The sequence below is a fragment of the Pezoporus occidentalis genome, unplaced genomic scaffold (genome assembly GCF_034315485.1).
Source record: "Pezoporus occidentalis ecotype Australia unplaced genomic scaffold, CSIRO_AGI_Poc_V1 ctg23, whole genome shotgun sequence".
NCBI classification, from domain to species: Eukaryota; Metazoa; Chordata; class Aves; order Psittaciformes; family Psittacidae; genus Pezoporus; species Pezoporus occidentalis.
The window spans coordinates 1,536,960-1,551,217 of record NW_026914180.1 but is presented as its reverse complement, the minus strand read 5'-3'; the positions used below and the strand labels follow the sequence as shown (position 1 = coordinate 1,551,217).

The following is a 14,258-nucleotide window of genomic DNA, read 5'->3' as shown; positions in this document are numbered from 1 at the left end:
CCTACTTCTTCCTACAAAAGAAGTTGTTGCTTCACATATTCACCCCAATGCACATCACTGCTACAATACCAGGTTACAGCAAGGAGGGTTTGCCAAGAAGCTCTGGCTTCTCACAAGCTTCAGCCCTTCAGCACTCAATGCAAGAGAATCTACATCTCTAACCCCATACACCACTTGCTTTAAAGTTTCTCCTGTTCAATCAGAACTTCAATTTTTTCTTGTCTCCTCCACAAGGAAAGGACCCTGCCCAGCAGGCTTTAAAAATCAAGCTTTTGTATCATTGTACAGCCACTAAAAATGTACCACAATGTCTTCCACAAATTCATCTATCCAGCCCTTCCATTTCCTGAGCCTACTTCCTAAGAACTGCAGTGGGGACAAGGCACAAAGCTTCTTTAACAGCTGCTGCATAAAAAGCAACATGCACAGCAAGCTGTGGAGTCAAAAGGTCTGCCTCCTACCCCCAGAGGCCCAGATATTTTTGGGAGGCCCTGCCTTAGTCATTGGTAACAGAGAGAAACAGTCACGTTATAATGTGGCCTTATTTCAATGTTTCATGTCAAGTTATTTAACATGCAAGGAGGTGGGCATGCTTCATGTGGCAACACCAGTAATGCATGCCACCATGCTGTGTTATCTCTTGCATGCTAAACCACATTCCTAGGACATGAAGAAATAGGAATTTTCCCAGAACTACCACATGCACATCTGCCCAGTTTGAGTACAAGATGGACCAGGTGGCAGAAGAAACAGGAAAGCCAGGGATTCATACATCTCCATGCCTTGCCCGTGACATGATGGATAGATAAAAGTTGATTCCAGTAAACACACAATCAACTTGGATCAAACAAGGCCCAAAAATTTTTATATAGGGCAACTGAAAAGGTCTAAATTTCCAAAAGGGAGTAAGCACCACTGTTCTGGAGAACTGGTATGTGTATCTATACATACAAAAGGTCCAAGGCATTGCCTTATGCAGCCAAAACCCGTCCCTATCTACGAAGCCACACACAGCTCTTGCCCAGCAATGTTTGCAGCATGACACAGAAGGAGAAATTCAAGACAACCAGAACCTCGAGACTTGAATCTTGAGAAAACCAGTCTCCTGAGCCTTGCCAGGTCATCTTCCTTCTCCAAAATCTAAGAAATGACCGTTTTAAGCATGTCCAGCATATGAAGAGGAAAGACCTCCTTATTTCATTCAGCTATTCTTATAAAATGGAGAAAGTGGTTATAAAATCAGGTATTTGTGCTATGGAAACAGCACTGTTGGTACTCCTAGTCTAACTTGGTGGCGCTTTCCAGGCTGCCATGAAATGATAGATCTCTCTGTGGCATTTCCCTATCTGTTGTCCTGAATGCATGCAAGTTTTGCCTCACTTTCATTTTTGAAAGTATTAAGTTTTGCTTTTTAATGTTCAGATTTTATAAGAACTCTGCAAGACAGGATATTTAATTTAGAAAACATGCAAAAAGTAAATTCCTGATGCAGCCTTGCAACATTTTCAAGTGTGTTTAATACGTTACCACACAAGCTTAGCAAGTGACCTTTTCTCATGCTTTAGGGTAAGACAAATAAAAAGACTGCAGTGGTCTGAATAAGTGCTTAAGACATCTCCACACATGCAGCTTTTAGGATCTTTGAAGGCCAGAAGAGTCTGCAACAGGGAATGAAATTCAAAGCCATCTTTTTGAAGTTAATAATTCACTTGATGCATCACAGCAGGAAGGATGAACACCAATGATCTAACTACTGGTGGAGAGATGCTACAAAGAGGGAAAAACCTAAACTCACCTCCCTTTTAATGCAGTGCATAATACTTGAACCACAAAGCTGGTTTTCTCTTTGACTAATTCAAAGTTACTTTGAGTAACTGCAGACACCTAGTGACAAAGTTGAGACAGCACCTGGATCTGAGGAGAATGACATGGGGACAGACACTGTCAGGCCCACAGCATCCATGTGCTTTCTTCAGCAGTGATATTTACCATCAGTTCTAGCTGCCAGGTTTCTGGGCTTCAGAGCAGAGACTGTCTTTAGCCACTTCAAGGAAAACTATCTCCACAGGAGCTATTGTTTCTGGCTTTCTGCAGATCTGGGATTTACATCTGGTTCACATTTTCTATCGGCAGCCACAGGGAAACTTGGCTTCTTTTTAAACAATGAATTTCTGGATGATGCAGCAGAAGCAGCCACCAGGAGAACATACTGGTTCACTAAAGCAGCACAATACACCCAGGTCCAACTACTGTGGATGGAGAGTGGAGATTCAGTGGTTCTTGGGCCCTTGATACTGCACAGCAAGGTGCTTATTTGTGGGAACAAATCACCCAGTACAATGCAGGGCAGCATCTTTTCTTCCTTCCCACAGAGACACCCAATAGTAACATTTCTATTGTTGTGGCTACTGTACTGTTTCTAAATCAAAGCTTTAAAATTTATATTAATAACTACCTCAAAAGGTTGCTTCTGCCCATCCTGTACTATAAGGGAGACCAAAGTACACTTCTCTGAATATAAAATTCTGCTTTCCACGGCTGAGCAACAGTTAGTTTTCAAATTACTAGTGTCCTTTACTGAGCTAAAAATCAAACTCGCAATTAGAGGTGAAAGGCTCCACCATCCCATAATCCATTCCTCAAACCTCCTCTGCCAGACTTAAGTTCCAAAGCGCACTCCCCAAAACAAGATTATAGCACTGTGGAGAGGAGGGCTGTGAAGTTCTCCTACACTATTGCTACAGAAACAAAATCCTACAGTTTTTCAGACATCAAACCAATCAGAGGCACACTGGAATCAAGTTTAACTGCAATACCTGCCAGCACAGCTATCAATGCATTACTCAGCTACATGAAAATTAAGCTTGAATCCTTCAGGACAGCTGAGTTCTGCCAAAATACATCCATTAGCCCCTTCATCTTAAATCTGAAACTTGCTACTGGAGGAGGGCTCCTGCAAAACCCCACAGGCAAGCCTTGGCGATGTGAATGTGCTCACATACAGACATCTTTTTTTTCAGAAGTTACTTTCTCCTAATGTAGGTAGAAGAGGCATGCAATTAAACTTTGATCCTATGCCAAAATCATCCTAAAATCCTAAAATAAGCTAATATATTTGGCATAAAACCACAGCAAGAATATTGTTTCCAGGGTCTCTCCAAAGCAACATTCAAACAGCTGCCATGTCACCCTACTCCCCCTCATGCAGAAAACTGATTTTGAAAAGACACCAAAAAAAAAAAAAAAAACCAAAACATTCTGTATGGGAGCACAAACTGATCTAACTCAGCATATTAAATGTGTTGTTGCACCTCTTACCCCCTTAGAAGTAGAGCAGCAAATAAATAGCTGGATCACTGGCATGCTAATATTTCAAGACATGCAACTCTAAACCAATTCTCTAAGCTTTTTTTGTTTTCACAAAAAAGCATGCAAGTATCACATTTATTGTGCTGCAATAGGAGAATCTGATTGTATTTGAGCAGTGTATCATTTCACCTGGGCTAACTAAAATGTTCAGTTACACAACAGCTAATCATGAACAGAAGATAAGCCCAGAGATAAAAATAGGGAGAAAGACAGAGAGACCTTGTAACAGTTAATCAGCATGATTCACTTGTCAGACTGCCATAAGAAGCAGCACCTGAGAGCCTTGAACTTCCGTCCAACAAGTCTTTTTAAGCAATAAAACCTCTTGGGTTGGCTTAGCTTTAGTCTTATTTCCAAGTCATTTATCAAACTCCTGCTAATCCCCAAATACACAGAGGAATCCGGAGTCTAAATGGGGAAAAGGTGCAACACACACCCTGTGTGTCACCCAGACAAGATTAGCCCAGGAGTGACCCCTCACAGCATGTCAGTCTTGCTCAACATCCATTTAAAAGTGTGTATGAGCAGATTCCTGCAAGACAGTTCATCCGAAGGTTCCCGAGCCTGGCCCTCAGTCCTCAGCACACTGGCTGGCACCCAGGAACTCAACTCACTTACCATCAGCCGGATCACTGGGATTTCAGATTGTCACTGGGATCACTGTGTTACACAGAAACCCACAACAGGGACAGTGGCAGATGGCACAGGAGAGGCAGCCATGGACAGGCACATGGCACTGAAGGCAAAGAGCTGCCAACTCAAAGCTACATGAGACAGCAGTGACTTTGAAGGGAGATGGGGATCATTTGTAATTGTTAACTTGGTATAGAGTGTTTCATGAAAATAAAAATGATCCTGCCTCCTCCTTTGTCTTTTCTGTAAGGTCTCAGGCACTGTTCCCAACAGCCTTTGCAGGACGAAAGCAAAAAAAAAAAAAAAAACACACCATCGCTTTGGACAATGTGAGAGACTCCTCAACCATTTGCTGCTGAATAAGAGCATCTATTCAAGTCTCAGTCTCACTCTGGCTGTTTATTAGAAAGAAAACAGAAAAAAACATAATTTAAGCCTTTACTAGATATTTGGCTTTCTACTCTGCTCTACAGAATACTGGCAAACTACTCTCCTTTCCAAAGTATGGATTTATACTTCCATATGAAGCCAGCTCCCCAAATCTTAATTGGAAGTGGCATTAAGTTCAAGGCAGGCTTATGGAGAGTAAGATCCAGCAGCAGCAGAATTTCATTAAGCCAGTTTTCTACATGTTAACTTAATTTACCCATTTAAAATTATGCATAATTCAAAAGCATCAAGCAGCAACACTGTCAGACATTTGTCCTCTGATCTTACTGGCGATTTACACCAGTTAGAGGCTGCCCCCACTTCAGGTTAACAGCACCCACAAAGTTAAATTGGGGTCCAGATATTCATCTTTTGGGCTTTGCCACCAGCCTGGTTGTCTAACTTCAGGTGTGCTAATTACATTCAGTCACTCATACTGCGTGTTTAACTCTATGTAGTCATTTTCTCCTAACTGTAATACAAACTAGGGATATTCAGTGTAAACAAATGAACTCTTTGCTCTGCTGGATCACTGCTTGTTGTTCCACATCTAACCAAAGCCCTTCAATTTTGACCCTTCACAGCTGACCTTGCTCTGGCCTGAAGCTCACCCCAACCCCAGCTGCCCCACATCACAGGCATTATATTTAGCTTTTAAGGCCATCACCCGATGTGATTTCTTTTTGAGCCAGATACTTTAAGATGACACAGAGGACCAAAGTTTAGTTATTTCCTCTTAGAGCATCTCTGGCACAACTGCAAGATTTCCACCTGCCTTTTCCATCACGCATGAAGAGTATTATGAACCCTAGCATTAAGCAAAATGGGAAAACCATACAGATCTTCCTATGTATGAAGAAAGGTCCCATCTGCACTACAACTTTAAACTGCTGTGTTTTTCTCAGCAGTGTACACACATCTGGGTAAATGTAAGACAGCACTATTAACTCTATTAAGGAAACAAGTTTCATCCCTCAAAGGCTTACATGTTGCCTGCTTTCTGCCAGCAGTTAAAAACTCTTCCTTTGCATTACACACAGGAAACTACACAACTTTCCTTCTGTATCATGACTATTACCACTTCTCCAAATTTCCCAGACCACTATGCCCCAACATGATGAGGAAATCCAAACGCTTTTTTCTGATAAAACACAATTGTCAAAGCACCCCAAAATACAAGGATGGAACACATACAAAATAGCTGACACATAACTACAACCATAAGCTGCAGCAATGACACGGCTTCGATTTCTTCACTGAAGTTCCCTAAATATGAGCAAAATGCTTCAATGTGCAGGACAAGAACGGTCACAGCAGGTTTGGTTCAGCCTGCTTCAGACTGATTCAGTATGAATCACAGTTTCTTCAGACCAAGCGGTTTGAACTTGTGAAAATCAGATTTTTGCTGAGTGCCATGTAAAAACAAAAAATAAAACTCACGAAAGCCCACACATGAATATATCCTCTAGAATCTTTACTAGTTTTGCTGCCTCCTTACAGCAAGTCAGTGAAGAATCTACTCTCTCAATATATAAATCATTATATGACATCTTCAGAAAAACTGAGATTTAACAGGTTTCTGCTGCTTTAAAATACATATTTTGATTTTGCTAGACCAGAAAATGATTTGCTTGGCTGATTCAGTTCAACTGCAAGTCACAGATGAACATGATTTTACCAAGTAGTTACGGCAAGGATGAAAAATTGCCATATACTCAGCAAGTAAGTTGGTCTATTACTTTAAATTCTCAGAGCTGCCTGAAGCCTTATCTCTAAAAACCAAAGTCAAGCAACCAGCTATGAAATCTAAACTGTTTTCAATGAAGACAACTGTTCCTGTTAAACCAGAATTTTAAGGGAGACTGGAAACCTAAATTTGAGACTTCTTTCAGGGAAAGAATTTTCAATAGAATTGTTTCTAACCATTGCCTTTTTTTAACCCCAAACAATCCACAAAAGCCAGTCAGTTTGACTAAAAATATGAAATAAATACTTATTGCATTTTAAAATTAAAATAACATTTTGGCAAGAAAAGTCACCTCTCCTAGTGCAGCTATCATAAGAGAACAGAAACATACTCCAACAGCAGCAATGCTTATAATGGCATTGTACCAGAAGACAGCCAAGCTCACAAAATTCCCAGGAAAGAAAAGGCCGTTGTTCCCAGCAGCAGGCTGTGGCTGGGATGATGTATATTACCCACAAGTGGTATATTCTATTTTCAGCACATACTTAGGATTGCAAGTTTCATTCTTTTTAACAGCAGAAAACACTGACTTAGTATCCTGTTTTCCTGAGCTACACCACACCTTGACAGCAGGGGAGAGGAAAACATGGCTTAAAAAAAATATCTCCCAAACAACACAGCAGCACAGAAACCCAAACATTTCAGTGATCCATCAAATCACAGGCAATTAGTTAAATGGGTTTTGCCTACAAAAGAAGTTTTTTCCACTAATTCTGTTTCCTTTTTTTTAAATGAAATTACCCAAATTTAAATTTCATGATGCTGACCTTGCAGCTGGCCTTGAAATAAAGAAAATAAAGAACAGGGCTTGAAGGGCTCTGTATTAAATTGCTCAACTCTTCTTATACAGAGCTCTTGCCAATTTGCAGCTCTGCAAGAAACAAAACCAGCTGAAGTTATCCAGCTCCAACAACCACACTTTGCAGCGGAATGCTGACATTTGGAAAGAGCTTCTTTAGATCAGATCAATACCTGAAAGTTTGGGTAAACTTGGCCTAGCCATAGTATATCCTAAAGCAGAAGCAACTATATAGACATGTGAACTCTGAGTTTTGATTAAGCTCCCCACTTTTAGTTTCCTCATTCCATGTCCTCACAGTTGGTTATGGGATGAGACTGCATGCGCTCAACTACTAAGTGACACACATTTTTGGACAAATATGAATTAAAAAAAAAAAATACCTGTGGATTTGTCCATTTTTATGCAGGTAGTCCAGCCCCTCCAGGACCTCCTTAAGGATTGTGGCTATACAGGGTTCATCCAGGACACCAGTCTTGTGTTCTCCTTTGGCCACAATGTGCTTTATAATATCCAAAACAGAGCCTAAAAGATAGGGGAAGGGAGGAAAAAAAAAAAAGTTAAATACCTTAAACTAGATGAACTGATACACAGTTTTAAGTGTACATTATAATCACTTTATATACAAGTCAAATTCACTTGGAGGGGACACGATGATGGTTAGGATTAGGTCAGTAGCTGCAGGAAAGCAGAGGCAACAACACATGCCTCATACTTGCAGGGTTGCAGATCCTCAAGGTCAGCTGAAAAAAATCCCTGTGATAACAAGTAACTGAAGTTATTTCCACAAACCAAAATGTAAACTGTACATACACAGGACTCTCGGAAGGTTTTTTGAGTAGATCCCAATGCTATGGCTGTTTTAGTACTGAGTACTGGAGAAGCAGGAGGGGAAAAATGGAAAAAGCAGGGGGCTGCCAGGACTCAAAAGCTAAGGCAACAAGCTTGATAAAATTAGACTCTTTTTCAGCTCTTAAACTGTATGCAGAGAAATACCAGGAAAAATATGCTAAGGGACGACACCACCCTAAAAGAAAAAAGTGGAAATAATTAAATAGAGAACAAATGAGGCTGAATTTCAACAATAAATCACTTTTTCACTGAGTACAAGACTGGAATAGCTTAGATCCTTCCCTACAAACATCATGCTTAGTCTCTCTCCCAACCATGGTGTGAATTACACCATCTTGCATGACAAACCATGCTCTGTACAACAAGCCACCTCTCTGAACTGCACCCAGGAATAAATGGAATCAATGACTAGTAACATGCCTCTTGTGTAAGGTCCTGTTTTCATGATATATTGGGTACTGTATTCTTTGCATTTGCATCTGGGTTTAAGACAGTCTTCCCAGAACTGTAATTTTATTGCTCCAGTACAGGATGCCTAAGCCTGTTTTCCAGGCCTGTGCTGTTCACCCCTTTCTAACTTGGGTTTCTATGGTTTATAATGACTGGATAGTCAGCCAATTTTCACAGCTATGGGCACAAAGCAAGGCCAGTGGTACTGGGATAGTCTTAAACAATGAGAAAAGCAGGCACAAATTCCAGCTTTGTCTTTGATCAGTAGGCTTAGAGAAAAAGAACTGCACCGAGAACAGTACTAACTCAGCTAGTTTAGGAAAGCTGAGTTAAAAATTTTAGAAAGGTTTAGCAAAGTCATTCTTCCAAATTCGCAATTGAGAAAAAGCCAAATTTTTTTATGTCTCTGAAGACAGTAAAAGCTGAGAAACTCCCGTGAATTTGATCAATGGGAAAATTACAAGTTCCACCTCATAAAGTCTTGAAACAAGCAGAAAAAAATTATAATGAAGGATTTGGGGTTTGGAGCTTTTGTTGGTTTTGGTTTGTTGGGTTTGGTTTTTTTGTTGCCCCTTTTCATCCATCAGGCTGAGGTAAGCAAAAATCCTGCCCCTTTATTAGCTGTCATATTTGAATTTCTAGGCCAAAGCAATAGTGCAGATAGGTTTTCACTTCACAAAGCATTCTCCTTTTGGATTCTCACATGAAAGCAAAAAGGTGGCAAGGTTTGAATACAAACACCATGTGGCAAAGCTTGTTTTGCACTATTCAAAACCCAAAGGAAACAATTACATGGGTATACGGCTCTCTTAATCTGTGGGGAACTGTATGCACTGAGTTCACCTAACAGCTTGCTGCAATCAGGAGAGCCACTCTGCAGAGCCACACACTTTACATCTTCTTTGGCCCACTGGAACCAGTGCTCACACTGTACACCCACTAAATCCACCAAAAAATAAACTGAGAGGAAGATAAGAAATTCAAGATGTGTTTGGTTGGTAGTGACCATAACCTGTGAGCAGATGAGTTTCAGATACAATGAAGAAGAAAAAGGAGGATAAAGAGGAGAGAGAATACATTTGTGAATGGGGGAGGAAACCCCTTTTGTCAGCACACCAAGCAATTAGAACAGCTCCCTGGCAGCTCTGGATGGCACCTCCAGCTTCCTCTTTCCAAAAAGCCGTTTCTCAATTCAAAGTATTTGCAAAAGACACAATCTTCACACAGCAGGCACTAACAAAATAGAAAAAAAAAAAACAGAAGAAAAAAAAAAAGAAATTAAGTTGCCTACCATCTCATCAACATTTTATGCAAGAATACTTTGCAGTGCTCAGCCTTCCTTTACCCTGTCTGAGCACAGAAGCACTAATCTTTAGTGAGTTTTCATATGGGTCTTCATTAATTCAAAGGTTTCACCTAACTGTAACTCAGGTTGTTTTGACATACATTGGACTTCCTGCATGGCAACGAGATTAGCTGTACCAAAGGAAATTGTAAAACCCCAGATGGCAGAGTATGCTCCCCTTCACTGAAATCTCACCTTTAGGCTCCTGAAAAAAAGGATCCTCTGTTGTGTGTCATGATGGCTCACCTGGGATTCAACCTGTTACATATTCATATTTTAAAAGTACGTGCTTACAAGCCTCAATGCTTCTTATTTTGGACAAGAATTTTTGTGACACCTAAGAAAAATCACCAAAAAACTCTCAACTTTGACTGTTCAGGTTTTTCCTCTCAAATGTGCCTTTATCTGGAAAACAAACTGCCACTTGTTTTGTAAGTCCAGCGAAAATATGTGGTTCTTCACGTACGTTTTGTCCTCCTTCCACCCACAACTTTGTTAGCAGACTTTGTTCACAAACATTTCTCTTCTCCTGCAAAGGGCTTAGGGAACATGAGGAGGCAGATCACATGGCACTCAAATTTGGTAAAAAAATACTACGTTTAGCTAAGTTTGAGGCTGTATTTAACCCAGAAAAGGGGGTGAGGGTTAGAAAGACAAGAAGCCATCCTCTGTTGTGAAAGGCCTGATTCACACCCATATTATATCTGCTCCCAGTCCAGCCTGCCACTTCTTGAGCATGCTTTTTTAAAAAACACTTTCACACTGAGATGTTTGAAGAAGGGGAGGGATTTGCCAGTCTTCTACAGAAAGGAGAACAGCAAAAAGCCTATCAGCAGAATGCTTAGTTCAGGAAACAGCAGAAAAGCAACCCAAGAGCCACCTTCCTGTCAAAGAAAGTGTTATTTGGGTCATCCCCATCACCACTTTGTTAGCACTAGGAGGGGAAAGTTTTGCTATTGGCACCACAACATAATTAAGCAGTGAATTTTCCACCCCACAGAGCAGAAAATTTGGGAGTTAGTACTGACTCAATCGCAACTTCGTAAAGCATAAGACAATGGAATACAAAGAAGGCCGCCAACCTGCATTCCTATGCACTGCTTTGTACCACAAGGGGTCAAGGGGTAATGACTTGAAACTGTAAAGAAGGTAGATTTATATTAGATGTTAGGAAGAAATTCTTTCCTGTAAGGGCAGTGAGACACTGGCACAGGTTGCCCAGAGAAGCTGTGGCTGCCCCATCCCTGGCAGTGATCAAGGCCAGGTGGGAATGGGCTTGGAACAACCTGTTCTAGTGGCACGGGGCTAGACCCAGGTGATCTTTAAGGTCCCTTCCAACCTAAACCATTCTGTGATTCTATTATTTTACGATTTGAAATTTTCTGGGATTCTGGCTCAGGAAGCCTGACATGGAGCAACTGAACCCAGATCCCCAAACAGAAACCGATAGCTAAACACAAAGTTACTCTGAAAGCAGAAATCATGGGAATTTCACTATTGAGGACAGTGCTTTCTGCTAGAAGACAAGAGACTGGATTTCAGCATCATCCTAACAAATTCAATGCAATGCTGTCTGCAGGGATTTGAGTTAAGCACGTAACACACATATTAAGGCAAGACCTCCACTGTCTTAGGAGGCAGACAAATTTTCTCACTTCCACCAACTGTGTTATGCATGAATAGTTCCATAGATCAGAGCCCAATCCTTAGTTTAAGGGGGAAAACAACTGGTTTTTAAGGGGGAAAACAACAGCAATATATTAACTCCTAGAAATTAACTGGAAACTAATTCAACTAAGCTGGAACCAAGATCCAATCTACACAAGAGCACATGCTTTACAAATTGATCATACTGTTTCAAAAACCAACATGATTCCAGATACTGCCAGTTTCTGAGCCAGCTTCCAAACTAGTTTAAAAATAACTGGGGAAACAAGAGTACATCTGAACAGGGCTGGATCTCTGCTTAAATGTAGTTTTGGTATGGATTTGTGCTCCATGTGCAAACTTCAGTCGCACTGGGTAAGACAGACTTCTCCCATTATCTAATGGCCAGAAGACAAGGTTAACGCTGGAAATAAGGCACCCAAGCACATATTAAAGAACAATTACAATTTTTTTCAAGAGAAAAAAATATACTGCAATGCCATTTTAAAAACACTATAATGTCATTTTATAAATAATAAATTATTTATAAAAAAATAAATATTTATTTCTGATTCCTCCTTAGAATAAAACTTCTATTTTAGATAACCCTGTGAAGTACTCTGGTGTCGATGAGGAATGGGTTAGAGACCAGTCGAGCAATCTGGACATCCATAAATCCATGGGTCCAGATGGGATGCACCCGCAAGTCCTGAGGGAACTGGCGGAAAGTCATTGCTAGACCACTCTCCATCATCTTTACCAAGTCTTGGGAAACGGGAGAGGTGCCTGAGGACTGGAGGAAAGCAAATGTCACTCCAGTCTTCAAAAAGGGCAAGAAGGAGGACCTGGGTAACTATAGACCGGTCAGCCTCACCTCCATCCCTGGGAAAGTGATGGAACACCTTGTCCTTGGTGCCATCTTAAGGCATATCAAGGATAAGAGGGTTATGAGGGGCAGTCAACATGGCTTCACCAAGGGGAAATCATGCTTGACCAATCTCTTAGCCTTTTATGAGGAAATAACACGGTGGATGGATGATGGCAGAGCGGTGGATGTGGTCTACCTTGACTTCAGCAAAGCATTTGACACAGTCTCCCACAGCATCCTCACAGCTAAATTGAGGAAGTGTGGTCTGGATGATCAGGTAGTGAGGTGGACTGTGAACTGGCTGAAGGAGAGAAGCCAGAGAGTTATAGTCTATGGGGCAGAGTCTAGTTGGAGGCCTGTAACTAGTGGAGTGCCTCAAGGGTCAGTACTGGGACCCGTATTATTTAATATATTCATCAACGATTTAGATGAGGGAATTGAGTGTACTATCAGCAAGTTTGCTGATGACACTAAGCTGGGAGGAGTGGCTGACATGCCAGAAGGCTGTGCTGCCATCCAGTGAGACCTGGACAGGCTGGAGAGTTGGGCAGGGAATAACTTGATGAAATATAACAAGGGAAAGTGTAGAGTCCTGCATCTGGGCAGGAACAACCCCAGGTTCCAGTATAGGTTGGGGAACGACCTGTTAGAGAGCAGTGTAGGGGAGAGGGACCTGGGGGTCCTAGTGGACGACAGGATGACCATGAGCCAACACTGTGGCCCTTGTGGCCAAGAAGGCCAATGGCATCCTGGGGGGTATTAGAAGGGGGGTGGTTAGTAGGTCGAGAGAGGTCCTCCTTCCCCTCTACTTTGCCCTGGTGAGACCACATCTGGAATATTGTGTCCAGCTCTGGGCCCCTCAGTTCAAGAAGGACAGGGACCTGCTGGAGAGAGTCCAACGCAGGGCAACAAAGATGATTAAGGGAGTGGAGCATCTCCCTTATGAGGAAAAACTGAGGGAGCTGGGTCTCTGTGGTTTGGAGAAGAGGAGACTGAGGGGTGACCTTATTAGTGTATATAAATATATAAAGGGGGAGTGTCACGAGGATGAAGCCAGGCTCTACTCAGTGGCAAACAATGATAGGACAAGGGGTAATGGGTACAAACTGGAACACAAGAGGTTCCACTTAAACTTGAGAAGAAACTTCTTCTCAGTGAGGGTGACAGAGCACTGGAACAGGCTGCCCAGGGAGGCTGTGGAGTCTCCTCTGGAGACATTCAAAACCCGCCTGGACACATTCCTGTGTAACCTTATCTAGGTGTTCCTGCTCCGGCAGGGGGATGGGACTAGACGATCTTTTGAGGTCCCTTCCAATCTCTACCATTCTGTCATATTATACATGGCACCAGGTTTGATTACAACAGTTCCCTCCTGATTTTTCTCATAAGAAACACACAAGTAGAAGCTACAGATTCATGGAACAGGAGGATCAGCCTGAAGTGAGAGAAAAAAAAAGAAATTAAGTTTGGCTGAGGCTGACTGAAAAGCTCTCCCAAGCCCAAAAGGGGAAGCATATCAGGAAAAGACAAAACAAGACAGAGAGAAGAGCCAGAACTGGAGCTTAAATGTAAATATAAATAATGCTGTCATTAGTAAGGATGTTTAAAGAAGTCTGGTGATGAGCAACTGCTCACAAAGCCGAACAGAAGACAAAGGAAAGGAGAGGACATTTAGAGATTGATGTGGAAAAAATGCAGCTATAAACAAACTCCTGCCCATCAAACATACACTGTGCAGCACACCAACAGGAAACCTGCAAGATACTGTGCAATCTGATAGATTATTTAGCATTATTTATCATTCAGCATTAAAGTGCCCCAGTATATTCTGACACCAGTTGCAAACCGCACTATATCTGCTAGGTAAAGCACAATCTCCCAGTGCTAATTGCACAGCAACTGAAAGTTGAGTGCTTTTTCTGCTTAAACTCCCAGACTTCCTAGTCTGCTCTGAGAACTGCTAAAGCAATAGCTCCTAATGGTAGCGGAAGTCACCAGGAACTAGCGGTACATAAACTGACCCTCACCTGATAAAACCCAGCCTATAGCTGCTGCAGGACAAAAAGGCAGTGAAAAACTTTTTCTGGAGTCCGTATTGTTCATGCCAGTTCTACAGCAG

At 41.7% G+C, this 14,258-nt stretch overlaps 1 protein-coding gene across 1 annotated transcript in view; it reads right to left on the bottom strand.

Moving 5' to 3' along the window:
- OXSR1 (oxidative stress responsive kinase 1) overlaps positions 1-14,258 on the bottom strand; it is a 93,143-nt gene that overhangs the window by 41,912 nt on the left and 36,973 nt on the right. The window contains exon 4 of the mRNA XM_062621373.1: positions 7,361-7,502. Coding sequence (XP_062477357.1) covers positions 7,361-7,502 — 142 coding nt within the window. The remainder of the gene's footprint in view (positions 1-7,360; positions 7,503-14,258) is intronic.